The sequence below is a fragment of the Eucalyptus grandis genome, chromosome 5 (assembly GCF_016545825.1).
Source record: "Eucalyptus grandis isolate ANBG69807.140 chromosome 5, ASM1654582v1, whole genome shotgun sequence".
Classification (NCBI taxonomy): Eukaryota; Viridiplantae; Streptophyta; class Magnoliopsida; order Myrtales; family Myrtaceae; genus Eucalyptus; species Eucalyptus grandis.
In genome coordinates, this window is record NC_052616.1 from 50,525,665 (window position 1) to 50,546,738 (window position 21,074).

General features: G+C 39.1%; 1 protein-coding gene and 1 pseudogene across 1 annotated transcript; one reads left to right on the top strand and one right to left on the bottom strand.

Moving 5' to 3' along the window:
- The first annotated feature begins 530 nt into the window (after window positions 1-530).
- Window positions 531-2,743, top strand: LOC120294161 (annotated as a pseudogene).
- Window positions 2,744-11,577: 8,834 nt separating this feature from the next.
- LOC120293995 lies at window positions 11,578-16,213 on the bottom strand. Its single transcript, XM_039313840.1, has 4 exons — window positions 15,098-16,213; window positions 11,957-12,065; window positions 11,757-11,908; window positions 11,578-11,589 (listed from the first exon to the last, which is right to left on the bottom strand). Exons 1-4 carry the CDS (start codon window positions 16,211-16,213, stop codon window positions 11,578-11,580), a joined length of 1,389 nt encoding a protein of 462 aa, XP_039169774.1.
- Between the last annotated feature and the right edge of the window lie 4,861 nt (window positions 16,214-21,074).

The window sequence follows — 21,074 nt, forward strand, 5'->3', positions numbered from 1 at the left end:
CTCAATAGAGGATGCTGTTCAGAAACTGGTAAGATAAACAGAGTATAAAATTACCACTTTGTCTTAGTCGTGGCCCTTCTGCTTCAATTTTTTGATGTCTCCAACTTTGGAAATTCTGCTGTTGGTGGTTTTGAACAGAAGGAAGCAGTGGAGCTTGCAAATATTCACCCTCCTTACCTTGCAAGGTATGAATACATTTCCCCCGTGACGCCATTGAGAAAGGCTTTCTGTGTAGTGTTGACCAGCTATGCATTGTTGATATTTTGGGGAATAATGGTCCGACCTACCACTACCACCCCAAGCAGGCAGTCTGAGCTCAGTGTGTCAGGCCACAATGACTCGGTCGTGCACCAAGTGTCACTGCTCAATTTAGAACGGAATTTTTGTAGCTTGCGAGCAGTGGAGCATTTTATTTTATTTTACTTCATTTTTAAAATTTGCATAATTAAACAAGTGAGACAACGGGAGTGGAGCATTTTACTTTATTTATATTCTTACTTCTTACCAAAAAAAAAAAAAAAAAACAAGTGAGACAACGGGTCTATTTATCCTTGTAGTTTCCTCGGCAGTAAGACCTGTCCAAGGGAGATGTCGGATGGTTTGTCTCTCTCTGTCATTACTTTTCCAATTTTCCCGGTTTCTATTTCTAATGGTTGTTTTCTGGGGAGGATGCAGGGCTAATACTAACTCTACGGGAAGGAATGATGTGAGAAACTTACAGCTTCAACTTGGAACCAAACTGTCACTTCCTCTATTTACTGGAAACAAACTAGAAGGAGACGGGGGAGGACACATTAACGTTGCCTTGATCGATGCGAATACCAGGGAAGTCGTTACATCAGGCCCGGAATTCTCTATTAAGTTGGATGTCGTCGTGCTTGAAGGTGACTTCAATAAAGATGATGAGGATGACTGGACCCATGAAGAGTTTGAGAACCACGTGATTAAACAACGTGAAGGAAAGAGGCCGCTTTTGACCGGAGATCTCCTAGTGACGCTCGAAAGAGGTGTTGGGAAGCTGGGAAATTTCATGTTTACTGACAATTCCAGCTGGAATAGGAGTAAAAGTTTCAGGATAGGGCTTAAGGTGGCCTCAGGTTATTGTGGGAACACACGAATCCAAGAAACAAAAACAGGAGCCTTTACTGTCAGGGAACATAGAGGAGAATGTAGGTCCTTCATCGCTTGGGACATCCCTAGTCTTCAATATTTTTGTTGAGAGCATCATTTCTTATCGACCTTTAAATCTTGAACTAAATTCTGATAAATAAGAGACCATCAACTTCTTTGTAATTAGCAGATGTCGACATATGTCAATTACAAAGAAACTGAGAGAGGTGAGCACACAAGAAACATTATCCACCTGCATCTGACCATCAAAATTCTAATAGTGTCCAAGACCTTACTATAAATGCTCTTCATTTTACAGCATACAAGAAACTTTATCCACTTGCATCTGACGATGAGATCTGGAGGTTGGAGAAGATTGCCAAAGATGGGAAACTTCACTGAAGACTAAATGAAGCAGGAATACATAAAGTGGAGGACTTTCTGATGCAACTATTCACAAACTCTAAGAAACCGAGAGAGGTGATGTCACGCCCCGAACCTCGAGTGCGCACACATTGCTTGGTGGTTGACTAAATTGCGACATTCTCAGGACACGTTGCTGACCCAAATCGATTCATGCACATGCGAAAGCAAAATAAACAATCCCCAAGACAACAATCAACATGGGATAGAAAAACAAGATAACCATATAAAACAAACCACACTTTTATAAACAAACTAGGTCAGCCCTTAACAAAAGTTAAGGCCCAAAAAAAAAAAAAATACCTAGCTAACCCTACCCCGGACCCTATCTACTTGGAGTCTAGATCTATCACGACATCGTCAGGGATGTTAATGTCAAGTGGGCCAGCTATCTCCTCACCCTCAACGGCGGGTGCATCGAAACCATCCAGGGGACCTTCCCGTTCCTCGTTAGGCCCATGACGAAACCATGCTTTGAATTGATAAAGTACCAACTGTGGTAGGCCCTCATGACCAAGATTGTGGTCATGATGAGCTCATGGATCCAGGGACTCCCGGGGATAGGGAAGTTGGTACTCTGTTCGCTATACCCTCGCGGCTGCCCAAAACGAACTGGCCGAACTTCCATCTAAGGACCTGTAAAAAGTTAAACCACGACGGGGTGAGATAATGTCTTAGCGAGTTCACACCCTAAACCCCGATTAGGAAGGTAATACGCCTGGAAGCAGTCTAATCGCACATCACATAAGACTCACCTCGCCTCAGCACCTCCATGCACGTCAGTACAGTTCATATAATAGATGCATATAATAAGTGCACTCATCAATTGTAACGTCTCACTTATATCTCAATCAATCACAGTGGTCTCAATTATAAGGCCAAATCGTTATGACACGTCCCATACCGTGCCACACAATTTTATCCCATAATCAGGCGAGTTTATATCACTCATTCATGCGTTCCAATTGATTACGACCCCGCAGGTACAGCCTACTCAACGTTCAGCGGTCGTCGACATAGCTAGTCGTCGTCTTGCCTCTTTGAGCACGGCAACGTCTACCTCGAGATGGCATTCCCGAAGGAGTATTGGCCCAGCCTCTACTGCAACTGGCATCCATTGACAAGGGCAATCCATATAGGAGCATCATTTGACGTAAACACTCGCGACGGGTTCTCATAACCATCACACGACCATCCAATCTCGGCCAAGGACATCGTGCATTGCACTCAAATACCTCAATTAAAATAATGTGCTTGACCTATTTTCTTTATATTAAAAACACTTGGTAAAATAATCGTGTGTGAGTACACTGTCAAATCGAACCATAAAAAGTGATATTCTCCCTTTTAAAAATCCCACTATTTGATATAGTACTTAAAAACATTTTCGGCGTCAAAAACCCGACACCCGGTATTTTCTAATTAAATACCAAAATTTCATATTTTTAAAATAATAACTCAAAATCAACAATCATTACTCAATTGCACAAACCAATTACACCACGGCAATTAGCACAAAATTCTGACGACCAGCTATCTGACGATCGGCTATCCCAGTATAATTTCCGAAAAGTATTAAATAATTATATAAATTACAAAATTAATTAAATAATGTAAAATAATTAAATAATGCCTCATTAAGCCAAATACACTAATCTTACCACCTAATTGGACCTAATTAAATAACATACTAAGCTAGATAAATCATAAAATTTAATTAACCCTTAATTAAACTAATCTAACCACCTAATTAACCTAATTAACTAAATAAACTACTAATTACACTAATCTAACCACCTAAACCAATCTTAGGCTAAGCTAATCCTACTCTAAACATAATTAATCCCCTAAGTAAGGTTTAGCAAGTAAACTCATCGGTTTGACGAGCCGATGAGTTCACAGCGATGGCGACGCGGAGGCGAGCGAGACTCGAGCCTAGAGCAACGCTAAGGGAGGCCAAGAAAGGGCTGGAAACGGGCCACAAAGCTCACAGCCCAACTGTGAGTTTTTGTTTTGTGGCTGGCTAGAAAGGGCTGGACCAAGGGGCTAAGACGGGCTGGTGGGGCCAAGCGGCAACGGCAGCGGCTCAGGGACGGCGGACAGTTGCGACGGCGGCTCAAGGACAGCCAGGCGAATGGCGATGAGCGGCCAAGGCGCGGACGGGGACGGCTCGAGGCGGGTTGGAGTCGCACGGGCGAGCGGGTTTGGGCGATGCTTGGACGGGCGAATGGCGACACCGGCAGTTGCTATGGCTTCGGCAAGGGTTGGCTGACCTTGGCTGACTCTCTACTAGTTCTTTGGTTCCAAAACAGCAACAATGGAGGAAATTGAGGCAAAGAATAAGAAGAAGGAGCTACAGCTAGAGGGGGAACAACTGAAAGGGCTAATAGAACACCTAGAGGGGGTGAATAGGTGTGAACACAGACTTTAACAACTATTTCAAAACACAGAAGTATATCGTAGCAAATAAAGTAAAAGGAGTTCAGGGAAGAGAAAAATAAACATAAGATTTATAGTGGTTCGGCTTAGATCAAGCCTACGTCCACTCTCCCATGCTGACAGCCTTCTAGCTGGATTCCACTATGAATCGAAAGAGACTGTTACAGCCCAATGAAATCAATTTCTTAGTGAGGAGTCTCTACTGTTCTCATAAGATCACTCTCTAGAGTTTTCCACTTTTGAATACAAGTTTAAGCACTAAATGATTAAGGACAAGAGAATTGGAAGCTTCAGACTTTGGAATTCTTCTTTCACGCTGTCTTTGAATGACTTGAAAAATCACCTTAAATACTCCTCCATACTTTGTCAACCGTTGGCACTTTCTAGAGGAATTCTTCCAATTAATCCGTTGGATAGAATCAATCAATGAGATCTTGAGCCGTTTGAAGATTGAGATGAAAGCCCGTCAATCTTGTTCGCCCATACAATCGGGATCTTGGTCTCCATAAGTAGATTCTTTCTAAATAAGCTTGCCTTCCAAAATAATTTACTTCTTTGAAATTGATTCCAATTAAGATAACCAATATGGTAAGTGATATTTCCAACCAGAAAGCTTGATATATCTTGTACGTGCTGAAACCTTGAAAAAAATAATCCTGAGTTTGATTAAGTCTTCATTCTTGCGTTCAGTCTTAAACTTGTTAGAGTGGACAAATCTCTAATGTAAGATAGATTTTGACATAGAAGTCTAGCAATTTTCAGAATGGAACTTAGATAAGTTTTGTCAACTTCAAAACAACATAGGAGTTTTCTCTAATAATCTCCCCATTTTTTTATGGTGACAAAACTTTCCTGCAGATTTAAAAACTTATATCCTACAAAACAACTCTTTAACAGTATATGATAACTTATAAAAACAAATTGTTATAGATTTGGATAACAACGATTCTACAACCACAGAAAACACATCAATCTTGACCATTTAAACAAAGATTCAATCCAAATCCATAATCACAACCACAAAAGGTTACTGCAGAATATAAAAGTTCCAACACAAATAGTTCAAACAAGTTCAAACAAACAAGTTCAAACAAATCAAATCTGTAAACAAAAGTTCAAATCTGCACTCATTCTCCCCCTTTTTGTCAATGGCAAAAAGAAAGAGAAAGTCAAAATAGAATAAAAGAAAAATGCAATCAAGGTTTTCTACTCTCGAACAAGTCGGAAATTCCCAAGCGACTGTACTGCCTCCTCAAGTTTCTCTTGGCACTAATGATAAACATTCTCGACCTTAGCTATAGTCTGTGAAACTTGTTGATTCAAGGTCTGAACTTGAGTGTCAAGAGACTGTACCTTGCCAGTGAGAAAATCTGAAGTAGATCTCAAGGCAGTGCGAAGCTTCGGATCTCAACCTCCATCACATATTGCTGAGCTTTAACCTCCAAAAGGAGATCTACTATCCTTGGATAGTTTGCATCAGGCTTTGTTTGAGCACTAGCTTCAACGAAGTGAATTTGTGGAGAATTGAGAGATGAGGGAAAATCAACTTGATCGAGGGTAGTTTGTATTGCACCCTGACTTGGAGTAGACTCTTCAACCTTAGCTTCAGGAAACTGGGAAGCAAAAACAACTTCGGGGTTGGCAGGTGATCTACTTATGCCATCACTCGCATTATGTGGAGAAGAAGTCTTTGTTTTCTCATTAGCTCCTCCTGTTTCTGTGCCTACAAGTGGAGAAGAAATTCCTTCTCCTTGTGCCTTTTCATTTCCAAAGTGAAAGTGATGTTTTGTCTCAGTTCGTACTCTTTTAGGGTCATCCCTGGTTGCTTCAGAGTCCTCTCGATAATGTTATTGCAACAGTCACTCCATCGAAATCACCCTCACCCTTCTCTTCAGAATTACCTTCTTCTTCTTCTTCTTCTTCTTCTTCATCTTCAGCTCCTACTTCTTCTTCTTGCTCTGCTTCTTCTTCCTCTTCTTCATCTTCTTTGTCTCCTCCTTCTCTTTCCTTTGATTTCTCAAAAGCAACAAAACCTTGAAGATTTCTTAAGGCAATGGCAAAAATGGTCAGATCATCTTCATTCTCTTCATCCTGCAGGATAAGTGATCTCATTTTATTTGTAGTTTCTCGCACAACTTCCTTGCCTTTGCACTTTCTTGCAACAACAGATCCTTCCTTAACTTTGCTCGAGGATTCCTTCCTCAAAAGCTCAATGGCCTTAGTCAGATCCTTCAACCTCATTTTTGAGATCATTTTTATTCATATTTCCATAGGAGCAACAGTTCGTGAACAAAGCGAAGCAGGAAACTAGATCTGAAAATGGCGAAACAGCTTTGTAACCAAGGCAGAGTAGGGCAATTGGCCTTTTTCTTTCATGCTTGTCCTGTACATATGCAGTAGGATAGTATGAGGAAGTGAGAAACGCATCCTATTGCAGATTGCCCACATTATTCTTGCATCAAATCTAGAAACATCAGTTTTGGAGGCTGCCTTTGGTCTGATGCAGTTGATGACAATTTCGTGGAACGGAATGTTGGAGGCTGGCAGTCGAGAGTATGTGATACCTCCACTTGGCAGTTTGTCCTTTACCAGGAATCTAGTGGCTTGACCTATGGAGATATTGATTGGTTGAAAACCACTTCTTTCCACTCCTAGAATATCAACCAGAATGTCAACATCCACAACAAAGGCTTTATCACAAACAATTAACTAAATGTGATTTTGATCAAGGAAAGACAAATTTGAGTAGAAATATGCTGTCAATTCTGGATAAGCCACAGCCGTTTCAGCACAAAACTTCTCAAGTTGAAGAATGGCCAACTTTTCCCTCAAATTAACTTTTATTGAGTCCAAAAAGTCAAAATATATTGTTCGAGAGTTTATCACCCCTCTGTTCAGCATTTGGGCATAAACCCTTTTATGCTCCTTAGTACGAAACAATTTCGTTCTTTCACCAGGCACATCAGTCGCCGCACCCATCCTGGGTTGAAAATTTGAAAAGATCCGCTCATCATCATCCTTATTTTCAGGCTGATTCTCGAAACTAAATCTAGGATTAGAAGGAAAATGAAGAAAAGCATTTTCAGCCAATCCTTTCGGCGCCACTCCTATTCTCTCCATGGCTCTTAAGAACAGAGTTTCATTTCCATGCCCATGGCTTTTCAGAAAACTAGTGATAAAGGACATTGGAGAATCACCTTGTTTTAAATAACCATAATGCTTGTAAAGAACCTAGGGTGTCAAGACTCTGAGAGGAACAACATCTTGTTCAACTTCTTCTTCCAAAGGTTGACGAGGAGAGTCCTGAGGAGAGTCTTCACCAATAAGATCAAAATGAGTCAGCCCTTCCCCCGCACATTCCGAGACCCTTGACTTGCGATCCAAGAAGATTTCCTTTGGTGTGACATGGATGCAGACTTGGAAGATTTCGTAGACATGTTTGAGTGAAGAAAAGATCAAAACTTGCAGAGGAGTTTTGAAAGTAAAAATCGAGAGAGAGAGAGAGAGAGAGAGAGAGAGAGAGAGAGAGAGAGATTGGTATTTTAGGATTTTGAAAAGATGTGCTCGAAAGAAATACGATAAGGTATTTAAAGAAATTGAAAGGTCACAATGAAATGGGTTATACAAAACGTCACAAGGAGAAATGCCTTTTTAGAACAAATTTTAAAAAGGTAACGCTAAAAATTTAAAATCTGAAAATTACCAATAAAATAGTAATTTCTAAAAATAAAATAGGCAAGCGATGATAAAGATAATCATACCTTTTCATACCCAAAAAAATAAAATACCTAGATTCGAGAGATTTTCAACTGAAGTAGCTTCTTGAAATTCCGAGTCGACCAATTTCAAACTTTAATCGATAGGAGACATAATATTTAGCTTGCTGCAAATAAACTCAAATAAGTTTTTCTCCAACGGTTTTGTGAAGATGTCTCCGCCAGCTGATTCTTTGAATCAATAAATTGAACCATAATCTCGCTATTCGGACATGATCTCTTATAAAATGGTGTCAAATTTCTATATGCTTCGTCCTTGAATGAATAATGGAGTTTTTTATGAGATTGATAGCACTTGTGTTGTCGCATCTGATCTCCGTGCAGGATTCTTCTATTCCAAAGTCTCTTAGTTGTTGGCTTATCCATAGAATTTGAGAACAACAACTTCCAAGAGCAACATATTCTGCTTCTGCCATTGATAAAGCCAATGTACTTTGCTTCCTTGAGAACTAAGATACCAGCATTTGTCCCAACAGTTGACAAGTGCCAGATGTGCTCTTCCCCGTCGATTCTACAACCGGCTAGATCAGCGTCAGAATAGCCGAAAAGAGTAAAGTCTTCTTCTTTTGGATACCATAGACCTAGCTTTGGAAAAGTTGCAACATATTTTATGATGCGTTTAACAGCACTAAGATGAGATTCCTTTGGATCGGACTGAAATCTAGCACAGATGCACACACTAAATAAAATGTCAGGTCTAGAGGTAGTGAGGTAAAGAAGAGAGCCGATCATGCTTCTGTATAGTTTCTAATCTACTTTCTTTCCTCCTTCATCCTTATCCAATTTTGATGAACTCGACGTAGGAGTTTCTTTCCTCTTGCAATTCTCTAATCCAAATTTCTTGATAAGATCTTTGGCATATTTCTCCTGGTGAATGAATATACCTTTCTTTAATTGTCTTACTTGCAATCCCAGAAAGAAGGTCAATTCACTCATCATGCTCATTTCAAATTCATCCTACATAGATCTTGAAAATTTCTTGCAAAGATTTTTGTTAGGAGAACCAAAGATTATATCATCTATATAAATTTGTACAAGTAGAAAATCTTTTCATTCCCTTTTTATAAACAGAATAGTATCAACCTTTCCTTTTTCAAAACCATTTTGAGTTAGAAACTTACTCAACCTTTCATACCAGGCTTGTGGAGCTTGCTTCAGACCATATAATGCATTTTTCAGTCTGTAGACTAAGTCTGGTTTTATTGGATCTTCAAATCCCGGTGGTTGTTCCACATATACTTCTTCTTAAATGAATCCATTGAGGAAGGCACTTTTGACATCCATCTAGAATAACCTAAAATTTTGGAAACAAGCAAAAGCAAGCAATAATCTCATTGCTTCTAACCTTGCTACAGGTGCATAGGTCTCATCATAATCAATCCCTTCTTCCTGTGTGTATCCTTTCGCCACGAGTCTTGCTTTATTTCTGACCACTTTTCTTTTCTCATCCATCTTGTTTATGAAAACCCACTTCGTTCCAATAACAAATTTGCCTTTGGGTTTTGGAATCAGCTCCCATACATCATTGATGCTGAATTGTCTGAGTTCTTCCTACATAGCTTCTATCCAGCTTTCATCAAACAATGCTTCTTCTATACCTTTTGGTTCTATTTTAGAAACAAGTGTTAAAGCACTGGAGTCTTCTCTTGCTTTGGATCTTGTGCGAATTCCTTCATCAATGTTGCCAATGATGAGTTCTTTAGGATGACTTGACTTGTGCTTCTAGTTGCTATTTGGCCTGAGAGTCTGTTGATCCTCTATTCCATTTGAATCTTCTTGTTCTGCTTGTTGCTGTACTCCAAAAGTCTAAACTTTGCTAAGGGAGACAAACTTTGTTAAGTTTGGAACTGGTTCAAATTCTTCAAGTTGAACCTGATCTAGTTGAATCTGCATATTTTTCTAAAATCTGACGTTCATAGATTCTTCCACAGATTGAGTCTTCTTGTTAAAGACCCTGTAAGCTTTGCTTGAAGTTGAATAGTCAAGAAAAATTCTTTTGTCTGATTTTTCTTCAAACTTTCCAGATCGATCATTTGCATTCTTCAAAATAAAGCATTTATAGCCAAAGACATGAAAGTATGATACATTTGGCTTCTTCCCTTTATATACTTCATAGGGAGTCTTCTCTAGGATAGGCCTTAAAAACACCATGTTGATAATATAACATGTAGTAGAAACTGCTTCTGCCCAAAAGCGAGAGGGTATTTTACTCTCTATCAAAAGAGTTTTGGCCATCTCCTGTAGAAATCTGTTTTTCCTTTTCACGATCCCATTTTGTTTTGGAGTATGGAGAGGAGAAAACGTGTTGAAAATCAGATTCATTACAGAAGTCTGCAAAATCTTGATTTTCAAATTCACCTCCATGATTTGTCTTTATGCTTGAAATTACATAACCTTTCTTGTTCTGAACTCTCTTGGCAAAGTTTGATAAGTATGCAAAAGTCTCGGACTTATTTGCTAAGAAAAACACCCATGTCAAATGAGAATAATCATCCACGATTACCAGATAATATTTCTTTCCTCCAAGACTCTTGAGTTCTTGTTGGCTCAAAGAGATCCATATGAAGAAGCTGCAACACTCGACTGGTAGAAACCTGATTTACTGGTTTAAAAGAACTTCTGACATGTTTTCCCAAGACACAGGGAGTGCATAACTCAGTCTTTTGATAACCCAGATTAGGAAGCCCTCGAACTAGCTTCTTAGAAGAAATCTTAGCAATATTCTTCATATTTACGTGACCGAGCTTTCGATGCCAAATACTTGCTTCATCTTGAATGGAAATAAGACACTGTAAACTTTTTGAATTTGCATCTAGAAGGTATATATTGCCATGCCTTTGCCTAATAAAGGATTGAGAGAAGTCTTGACTTATCTTAGAACAAATGCATTCTTGGAAATTTATTCTCGAAACCAAAGTATCACAAAACTGACTTATGCTCGGAAGATTGTAGTTTAAACCTTTCACCAGGGAAACATTATTGATAGTCAGAGTTTTAATCTTCACAGTTCCACAGCCTATAATCTTTCCTTTACTATTTCCTCCAAAAGAAAATTTTTCTCCTTTTAGTCTATCAAGCTTTTTGAAACAGCTTGAGTCTCCTGTCATATGCCTCGAACAGCCACTATCGAAATACCATTTGATTTTTCTTTTGATAGTGACCTGCAATTAGAATACAAACTCAAACTTTCTTTGGTACCCAAATTTTCTTGAGTCCAAGAGTGTTAGTATTAAAAATAGTTCATGAACAATTTTTCTTAACTGGTCTCCAAACCTTAGGACAATCATTCTTGAAATGTTCTAGAAATACAAAAAGGCTCTTAAAGCAAAAACTTGGAGTGACACTGAATGTGAAGAAAGCGAAGAAGAATTCGCAAACATATGTCTAATGGCTCACTCAGAGTTAGATTCAGAATAAGAGACAAACACTAATTCAGATTCAGACAAAGAAATTGAGGTTATTAACTCTGAAATTCCTATTAAAGTCTCTATGTATATAGATGAACTTTGCCTCAATCTTAAATCCTCTCTTAAAAGGATCTCTGAATTGAAGAAGGAGAATTCTAAGCTCAGGCAACAGAAGTTTCTTGGAAAGAAAAGTTTGAAAATTTGAAAAAAAGTTTTGATGATTTGAAGCAAAATTCTGATTCTCTCTCAAAAGAAAATGTTATTTTAAAAGGCAAATCTTAGATATTTCAAAAGGTTTTCAAATGGATCACAAAAATTAGAGAAAATTCTTACAGCTCAAATGCCCTTTTTTAACAAGTTTGGTTTGGGTATGAGTAATGAGACCGTTCCTTTAACTGATTTTCCTAAAGTAAAAAAGAGACTTAAACAAAAACCTGCAAAAACATTTTACAAAAATCATTTTTAGAAAGTGTTTGTAAAACCTGTTGACTGAAGTACTCTCAGATGTTCTAAGTGTAACAGATCTCTTCCCTTTCTTCTTTTTCAACAAGGGACAGTTTGGTCTGATATGCCCATTTTTCTTACATTCGAAGCATATTACATCTCTATTAGTTTCAGCTTCTTCTATAGGTTTCTTCTGGAAATTTTGCAAGCCTTGCTTCTTCCAATTGAACCTTCTACCTTTTCTGTTCAGTCTTATGAATTTCTTTATCATAAGGGCTAGTTCTTCATCATCCATATCCTCTTCCGAATCTGTATCATCAGAATCAATATTAAATTTTAAAGCAATTGACTTCTTACCTTTTGGATCTTCCTCATCATTGATCTGCTCCACTTCGTATGACTGAAGTGTGCCTATTAGTTCATCTACTGATAGAGGCATAATCATTTGAGTCTCTCTGATTGAGGTCTTCACATGATTCCAGTCCTTTAAAAATTCAAGTAGTAGTTTGTTGACTTTCATTAGTCTAGAAATTAGTTGACCTTGATAAGCCAGGCCATTCACAATATCTGTAAAGCGACTAAACATATTAGAGATGGATTCTCCATGCTTCATTTTGAATGCTTCATACTGTCCAAGCAAAATGTTTGTTTTTGTTTCCTTCACACGTTCAGTCCCTTCATAGGTAACATGAAGTCTGTCCCAAACTTCTTTTGTTATTTCACAAGAAGAAATTCGGTTATATTCTGTGGGAGACAAAGCACAGTATAAAGAGTAAATTGCTTTTGCATCAAGAGCCTGTCTTTTGGTAATTTCAGCTTGTGTTGATTCATCAGTGTCAATCACTTCTTTCCCTTTGTCTGAAGCTGATGTTGCTCTAGGATTGATTCATTTTTCAACGACATCCCACTCCAGGGGATCTCTGGATCTGAGAAATGCCTTCATCTTGTTTTTCCACACGTTGTACTCCTTTCCATCAAATAAGGTGGTCTGGTGTTGCTTTGTCCCTTAACCAATCCTGAAGCCAGAATACTAGCCATAGAAGATCTTTAGCTTTAGAAGTAAAAATACTTCAACAAAGTAAGCACACAAGCTCTGATACCAATTGAAAAGGCTAGTAGAACGCCTAGAGGGGGTAAATAGGTGTGAAAACAGACTTTAACAACTATTTCAAAACACAGAAGTATATCGCAACAAATAAAGTAAAAGGAGTTCAAGGAAAAAAAAACACAAGATTTATAGTAGTTTGACTTAGATCAAGCCCACGTCCATTCTCTCATGCTGACAGCCTTCTAGCTGAATTCCATTATGATTCGAAAGAGAATGTTACAACCTAGTGATCTCAATTTCTCAATGAGGAGTCTCTACTGTTCTCACAAGATCACTCTCTAGAGTTTCTCACTTTTGAATACAAGTTTAAGCACTAAATGATGAAGGACAAAAGAATTGGAAGCTTCAGACTTTGGAATTCTTCTTTTACGCTGTCTTTGAATGACTTGAAAAATCACCTTAAATACTCCTCCATGCTTTGTCGACCATTGGCACTTTCCAGAGAAATTCTTCCAATTAACCCATTGGACAGAATCAATCAAAGAGATCTCAAGCCGTTTGAAGATTAAGATGAAAGCCCGTCAATCTTATTCGTCCATATAATCAGGATCTTGGTTTCCATAAGTAGATTCTTTCCAAATAAGCTTGCCTTCCAAAATGATTTGCTTCTTTGAAATTGATTCCAATTAAGATAACCAATATGGTAAGTGATATTTCCAACCAGAAAGCATGATATATCTTGTACGTACTGAAACCTTGAAGAAAATAATCCTAAGTTTGATTAAGTCTTCATTCTTGCGTTTAGTCTGAAACTTATCAGAGTGGGCAAACTTCTGATGTAAGATAAATTTTGAACAGAAGTCTAGCAATCTTCAGAATATAACTTAGATAAGTTTTGTCAGCTTCAAAACAACATAGGAGTTTTCTCTAACAACAACAAGCCACAAAAGTCTTCTCTATATATCTATAACACTCAAGTATAAGACCCCACAACTTCATCCATAACCCAGCAGCCCTTATCCCTCAAAATCTTCCTCTACAAGCTTCAAATGATGCCCCAAATGTTGTAGCCCACCTAGGCATACAAATTTCAAGTCTTTTCCTCCCAAATCAATTCAATTCCACTTCAAGTGGCCTCAAATTGGTGGCCAAATTACCAAGGTAGGTGCCCACATTAAATTTCATAATTTTCCTCACTAATTGATCCAACTTGGATGGCAAAAACGCACTAAAAAATGGCCATCCGAATTTCTCGATCCAAATTGCGCAACTTTAATTTTTCGCCGAAAATCTAGGCTTGCCGAAAATTCTTCGAAGGATGAGTCGATGTTCCTAAAATAAATCGTGACATGACAGAACTTTTAATTTCTGAAATTGAGTTCAATTTTGTGGTTAATTTCAACCGGACGTGATTTTAACGTGACCTAACCTACCGGGTAGTTCATAGGAATTTTTAGCGCATTTGACCCGTGGTCGATTATTTTCGATCCACATTGTGTATCTCTGACTTATAGGCGACTCTCGGTTGTCGTAAAAATCTCAAGGTTTCACATACAGGCACAGGGTACAGAAACGACAGAAAAATCAATTTAGTGCCATTCGACGCGAATTTCGCAATTAGGTGGAATCACCCACACTTTAATTACATGCCTCTATCAAATCGACCTATCTCCGGTCTCTAGTCGATTTTGACGGTGCCGTATTGACCATTGCAAATTAGTACGGCCGAGTAGTCGATTTCTGATCTAATTCTCAAGTTTGTCGCATTTATATTCCTTAATGGCTTCATCTAATAGATTAGTTATCTCATGAGTAATCAGCTCAGAGAAAAAAAACTACAGGCGCGTCGATGAAAAGCCCATTTCATTTAGTCGAAAGTAGGGTTTAATATCAGGATCTCACAAGTGAGCACCTAGTCAATGATTCTCAATTGGGGTTTGATTGACTACCAAGAATGTAAGTCTTGTGTGTTCGTTCATCACATATTCTCAAAAAGAGCATGACATAGAAGAACTGGGATATCCTTGTAGATCATGCAAGGACTTGCAATATAGATCATAAAATTTGTTTGTACTATTATGATGGCATGAGGATGGAAGGTCTTGTGTTCAGAAATGATGGTCAACTGATCGGGCTAATCAAAGACAGGGTATATTTTGCTACTCATCGACTTTCTGCCCAAGAGAAGGTAAGGGCGTGCATGGAAACGTTTCTAAGAAACGTTTCCGGCACACTTCTGTACGGAAAGTGTGCCCGGGAACAAAAAAGGAACAAACGCGTTTGGTTGCGTTTAGTTTCCTTTTTTGTTTTTTTGTTTCGGAACGAAATAGGAACAGAAAAAAGAAACAAAAAAAAAAGCTGTTTCTTTTGAAAAGAAACACTTCTTCGACGGAACAAAAGAACAAAAACCAAAGAAACAAAAGAACAAAATCGGAACAAAGGCGACGAACTCTTCTCCTTCGTGCGTGCTCGTCGCTCCTCTCATCGGCCGAAGCTTCGTTCTTCCTTTTCCGGCGTCTCCCCATCTCTCCGGCGGCTCCCACTCGGCTGACTCTCCGCGACTCCTCACTCCGGCGACTCTGTGCGTTTCCGGTTGGCGTTGCTCCTGTTCGGCCCTCCTCCTCCCGGTCGGTGTCGCTTCCCGTTCGGCCCTCCTCCTCCGGTCGCGTCGCTCCCCTTTGGCGCTCCTTCTCCGGTCGGCACTTGCTCCCCCTTCGGCGCGGCGAGCCGTCCTCAAGCGGCGTTGCTCGCCCGGATCTGCCGCGCCGAAGGGGAGCAACGCTCGCTCGAGCCGCAGCTCGTCGAGCTCGCCCTTCGCTCGCTCGAGCCGGGTGCGAGCTTGCTCGAGCTCGAGCTCCGGTTAGTGCGAGCTCGCTCGAGCTCGAGCTCCACTCGCCGCCTCGAGTTCTTGCGAGCTCGAGCCGCAGGCTCGATCTGCTGCGAGCTCCAGTCGCAACTCGATCTGCTGCGAGCTCCGGTGGTGCGAGCTCGCTCGAGCTCGAGCTCAGTGCTGCCTCCCGAGCTGCTGCGAGCTCGTGCTGCAGCTCGATCTGCTGCGAGCTCGCTCGAGCTCGAGCTGCAGCGGCTCGATCTGCTATGAGCTCGAGTTGCCGTGAGCTCGCTCGAGCTGGAGCGAGAGCTGCGAGCTTATCGCAGCTCGAGCGAGCCGTAGCTCGAGCCGCTGCAGCTTTGGAGTCGAGCCGCAAATTTCTTTGCTCGCCCAGCTCGCTTGAGCTACACGGCTGCGGCGGCTCGAGCTCTCGAGCGACGACGGCTCTTGGCTCGAGCGGCACCTCGGCGTGCGGCTGCGGCACCTCGAGCTGCTCGGCGGCGGCTCGCTCGAGCTGCTCGTGTAGCTGGGCGCGGCTCGCTCGAGCTGCTCGTGCGAGTACTTTGCAAAGCATCTCGAGCCGCTGCACGAGTAGCTCGAGCTCTGCAGCTACTGTGCAAAGAGCTCGACCAGGCAGCTCGCTCGAGCTGCTTCTGAGCTCGCTGCAGCTGAGCGGCCGCTTCTGCTCGCAGCTCCTCCAAAGAATTCTTTGCAAAGATGTTGAAAATATTTTCATTTCACATCCCATTTTCAAAAATTAAATTTATAAGCATTTAATGAGAATGAGAAATCAATATCAAGTTTTTTTTTTTTTGGTAAAGGAAATCAATATCAAGTTTATATGCTTTAAAACTATAAAAAAAAAAAAACAAAAAATGTACTTGAATTTACTAGATACAAACTTTAATTACAAAATTTTATACGAAATATGCCATATGATCATGCTAAAAATGTTTGTCTTCACTAACCATGAACAAAATAAAATTAATGAGCATTTCATAAGAATGACAATTTAATATCAATTTTAAACTTTATTAAAAAAAAATAGAAATTGTTTTGTCGTTTACCAAACGTGTTTCTGTTCTTTTTCTATTCTAAGAACAGAAATTGACTGCAGTTACCAAACATGTTTTTATTCTTTTTTTATTCCAAGAACAGTTTTTTTTTTTACACTTACCAAACGCGTTCTTTTGTTCAAAAACTGTTCCCTGCAACGAAACACTTTTTTTGTTTTTGTTCCTGGGAACAGAAAAGGAACAGAAATGAAACCATGCGCGCCCTAAGTAACTGAGAAGTTGTTACCTGAGCTTTTTCAAGTCAGTTCATGCGCTACACATCATCATGTTGAATTCATATAATTTGTCCCATATTATCTGTGTAATAAGTAAGTTAATGTGAAGTGGTTGGACAAGTAGATGCTTAATAGGTGTTAGAATTGTGTAGCTTAATAGGTGTTAGAATTGATAAGAGATGCCGAGTTGGTTGGACAAGTAGATGCTTTGTTTTTTTATTTGTCAATAAAAGTGATAGGTAAATATTCGAAAATCCCCAAACTGGTACACTTACAACAAATTTACCCAAGATCAATTTATTAATTACCAAAAACCCCAAATTGGTACATATGTGACAAATTTACCCTAAACTAATTTTTTGTCTACCGAAACTCTCAAATTAGTATATTTATAACAAATTTACCCTATGTTATTTTTCACTAAATTAGATTAATGCCACAAAAAACTACAAATTCTTACATTAATGACAAACGAAGGGTAAAACACCAAACTGGTATACCAATGAATTATTATGTGTCATCTAACTCAGTAATTTGACTGTAAAATATAACGTAAGTTAACAGAGGATAAATTTGTCACATGTGTACCGGTTTGGAGTTTTTGGTGGTAAAAAAGTTAGTTTAAGGTAATTTTGTCACAAGTGTACCAATTTGAGATTTTTGGTGGTATTGACCTAAAGTAATATGAAGTGCTTGTGGAGAGAACACAAATAAATTCTAGATGCTGGTGATTATGAACTATCGCTCTTGGCAATGCAAAGTTAAGGATGGTGACCTTGTAAATCTAAGTGGCCTTCTGTAGAGAGCATTTTCAGCAGTTGATTCGATTTCATCCATGCCAATTAACACATTCATGTTGCAACTAGGACTTTTCAAGTATGAAACTATGAAGATCTTGATTGCTTCCACAATACACGTTGATGCATGTTTTATTCATTCGCTGGTCCTTCCTCGATTAACTTTGCATCTTTACCGTGAGGACCCCAACTGATTATACTCTCCATTACATCTTTCAAGCACTTGATGTTTATGTGGTGGAGAAATGGGCGGCGATAGGCATAAAGTGAATTGAAGTTCTTTCAATGTTTTTGTTCTTCTTTCTCTGTGTTGCACTTATGCACTTAACTCTGTCACAAGTTCATCCATTGGAATGCAACAAAACTTGCCGAAAAAAGAAATTGTTGCTTGAAGTCAAAGCGTGTACCTTCCATGGTGGAGGTAAATACTTCAATGCCCAGTGTTTTTCTTTCAAGAACGTGGAGATACAATTGTGAAAAAGGCCTTGGATAACCATAATGATGTTAGGGAGTTCAATGGTGAGACATTTTCTGGTTCGATGCAGACTCAAGCCCTTTTCCATCTCAAGTCTTTGGAGGACGAATTGAAAATCTCACCCTAGTTCCACCAACCTTGGCTGGTCTAGTTGGTCTGGAAGCTCCTTTGACAAATGCAGGTTTCCTTGCTCAAGGTACGTGCTCTATAGTGCAATTGTCTCTCCCTATAAGCAAATACAAGGATTTGGCCTGTGAAGTAACGATGAACTGTAGAATTTTGGATGAGCTCTAATACCATGTTTAAAAATATGAGATTGTGTGGAAGCATGGTTTTGATATGGATGACAATTTTTAGTTTAATGATGAGTGTAAGTGTATATGTGTAGTATATATTTAGTAGAGGATGGACAAGGGACGAGGTAAGGCAATGGGATAGAGCAAATGTTGTTTCACTAGTTTAAGAAAATGGTGTCACATAGTTGTGGAAGGAGATGTTGGTGTTGGTGGAGGAGTATCTTGATATGGAGTTTTAAACCCATCTTCCCACACACCTTATGAGAATGAGTCATTACTGTTAGAGAAATCCCTTATGATGTTTTGAAGATGACAAAATAAATCAAAGGCTACTAACGTGTTTAATGGTTGAGTAATAGACTATGTAAATAATAGAATATGTAAAGGATAATGTCCAAAGTTCATTCTGAAGATTTCCAGACTTCTGTGTCAAAGTTTGAAGACTGCTAGACTTTAGTGTCAAAGTCTGTTCTATATCAGAAGTCTGCCAACTCTAACAAATTCCAGACTGAACGTGAATGAAAAACCAGAAGACGGACTCTATGCTGAAGCTGAACTTATTCAGACCGTGTTCAGACCTTAAAGATAAATCTGTTCAGAAGCAGAATATGTTCAGACCCAGATTGTAAAGTCTATTGCACTCATACTCAAATTGTAAAGTCTATTGCTCTCAGACTTTACATCCAGATTCGACAAAATATAACGCAAGCCCCAAACATATAACGGCTAGTGATCTGGTTTGGATTCTACATCAAGATTGATTTGATTGACTCAATCTAATTGATTGACAATTGGATCTTGAAGACAAGAACTTTCTATACGAAGAAGCTCTACTTATGGAAACCAAGATTCTGTTTGTATGGGCGATCAGAATCAATTTAGGATTATACTTTTGTCACTCAACGGCTATCAAATCTTCTAGATATAGATCTGCCCAATGGGTAGATTAGAAGACGATCCTCAAGATACTGTCCAACGGCTAGTTTGGAAGTGGAGGAGTATTTAAGGAAATGAAGGACCGATGAGCAAGTAAGAGATGGAGCGTAGAATTTATAATTCCAAAGTCTGAGCGACCTTCGATCATACACTTGTCTTTGGTGAGCTTAAACGTTTGTGATCGTGAGAGAAATACCAGAAGAGTGACTTAGTGAGATAGTGTGATCTACTACTAAGTGTTTGCACTGATCTACTACTAAGTGTTTGCACTCAAAGTTGTAATCTCTTGTTGATTGCATAGTGGAATCCAGCAAGAAAGCTGTTAGCGTGGGAGAGTGGACGTAGGCTTGGTCTAAGCCGAACCATTATAAATCTTGTGTTCTTATTCTCTTCCCTAAACTCCTTTATTTTGTTCGTATTTCTATTTAACTACTAAAGTCTAATCTCAGTCAAAATCTGCTGCTCTTCAGACTCAGTTTCAAAAGTCTGTTGTTATTCAGACTCGGGTTAAAAGTAAATGTTTTCACTGCATTTTTGCAAAATCTGTTTTTACACCTATTCACCCCCCTCTAAGTGTTCATACTAGCACTTTCACTTGCCTACTTATAGAAGAGTTTGGCGGCCTTCAAGCACAAAAATTTTGACTTTTACACCACCATAGTACAGTTGGAAGACAACTAATTTTCTTCTTCTCCAAGTATTCTTGCTTCCCATGTAGGACTAGAAACTTCTTCACGTGAGAGTCTTCACCTTTGCCTTGGACTTGCTATTTCTTGCATCCCACATGCAACCTCCTAGCTGAAGATTTGCTGCACGTTCTCTAGGCTTCTCTAGATTGCTTGGTAAGGATTTGCTAGGTGGTTAACTAGTTGCAGCTAGAACTTCAAGTTCTTGACTTCATCATTAATCAAGTAGTTTCTATAATTAGAAAATGGATTACAATTTCCAACATGAACATAGGACTTTCCACTTGATTGTTGAGCTTTATTAAATAAAACCAATGCGTTCTAGATCCTTATGATTAGGGATCCACATAATACGAAGATGTGTATATGTCCAGCTACCCTTCAATTGAACTTGTATCCAACGAGAAGTTATATGTAGAGCATTTCCATTTGCAAGTTAGGCTTTAAGTGTCTCTACATGAAACCGAAGTACTTAGAAATAGTTTTTACAGATGCCAAACAAACAATAGTAGGTTATTGCAGGTCACTACCATAAGCAGTAATCTAATAGATTATCAGTGCAAAGGCAAAAGGGCAATAATCAAGTACTGCATTTTATCAGGGTTCAATTTGGGAGTTGCAACTTCAATTTGGACAGGAAATATTTTAGAGTTGAAGCATCAAAGTGACCTATAAGGGCATGCAATGTGGAGAATAGTCAATATTTAATGCAAATTATACATGAAAAGAAATACTCCGTAAGCTATGATTGTTGCAAAATGAGCCTTATTCAATACACTCTATCCATTTGGCCATATATGTATGTACGCATGCATGCATTTTCCTCATTCAACAGCTAGTCCCTGCTCTAAACCCCCAACAGTGTCTCATTTGGCTTGAAAGGATGTCAACTGTTTCCACACTTTGAATAGCTAATACTCACGAGCACCTTAACTTAGGTGATACTAAATGGATATTGACAAGATATTGTTGTCACTAGGCTGATATAAAAAGATGTAATAAGCACATGGCAACATGTTTATACGTGCATTTTTATCCAATGGTAACTGTGAGATCGTATTAGAAAAGAAGGTTGGTTGGTTAAACTTATATGTGAAAAATCGAAGCATTTAAAGA

Coding starts and splice junctions, on each gene's coding strand:
- LOC120293995 (XM_039313840.1), bottom strand. CDS start 16,213: ATGAAAATATTTTCAACATCTTTGCAAAGAATTCTTTGGAGGAGCTGC. Junction 12,066..15,097: donor AGCACGCACGAAGGAGAAGA/GTTCGTCGCCTT, acceptor AATCATGTGAAG/ACCTCAATCAGAGAGACTCA. Junction 11,909..11,956: donor TGATGAGGAAGATCCAAAAG/GTAAGAAGTCAA, acceptor CTGATGATACAG/ATTCGGAAGAGGATATGGAT.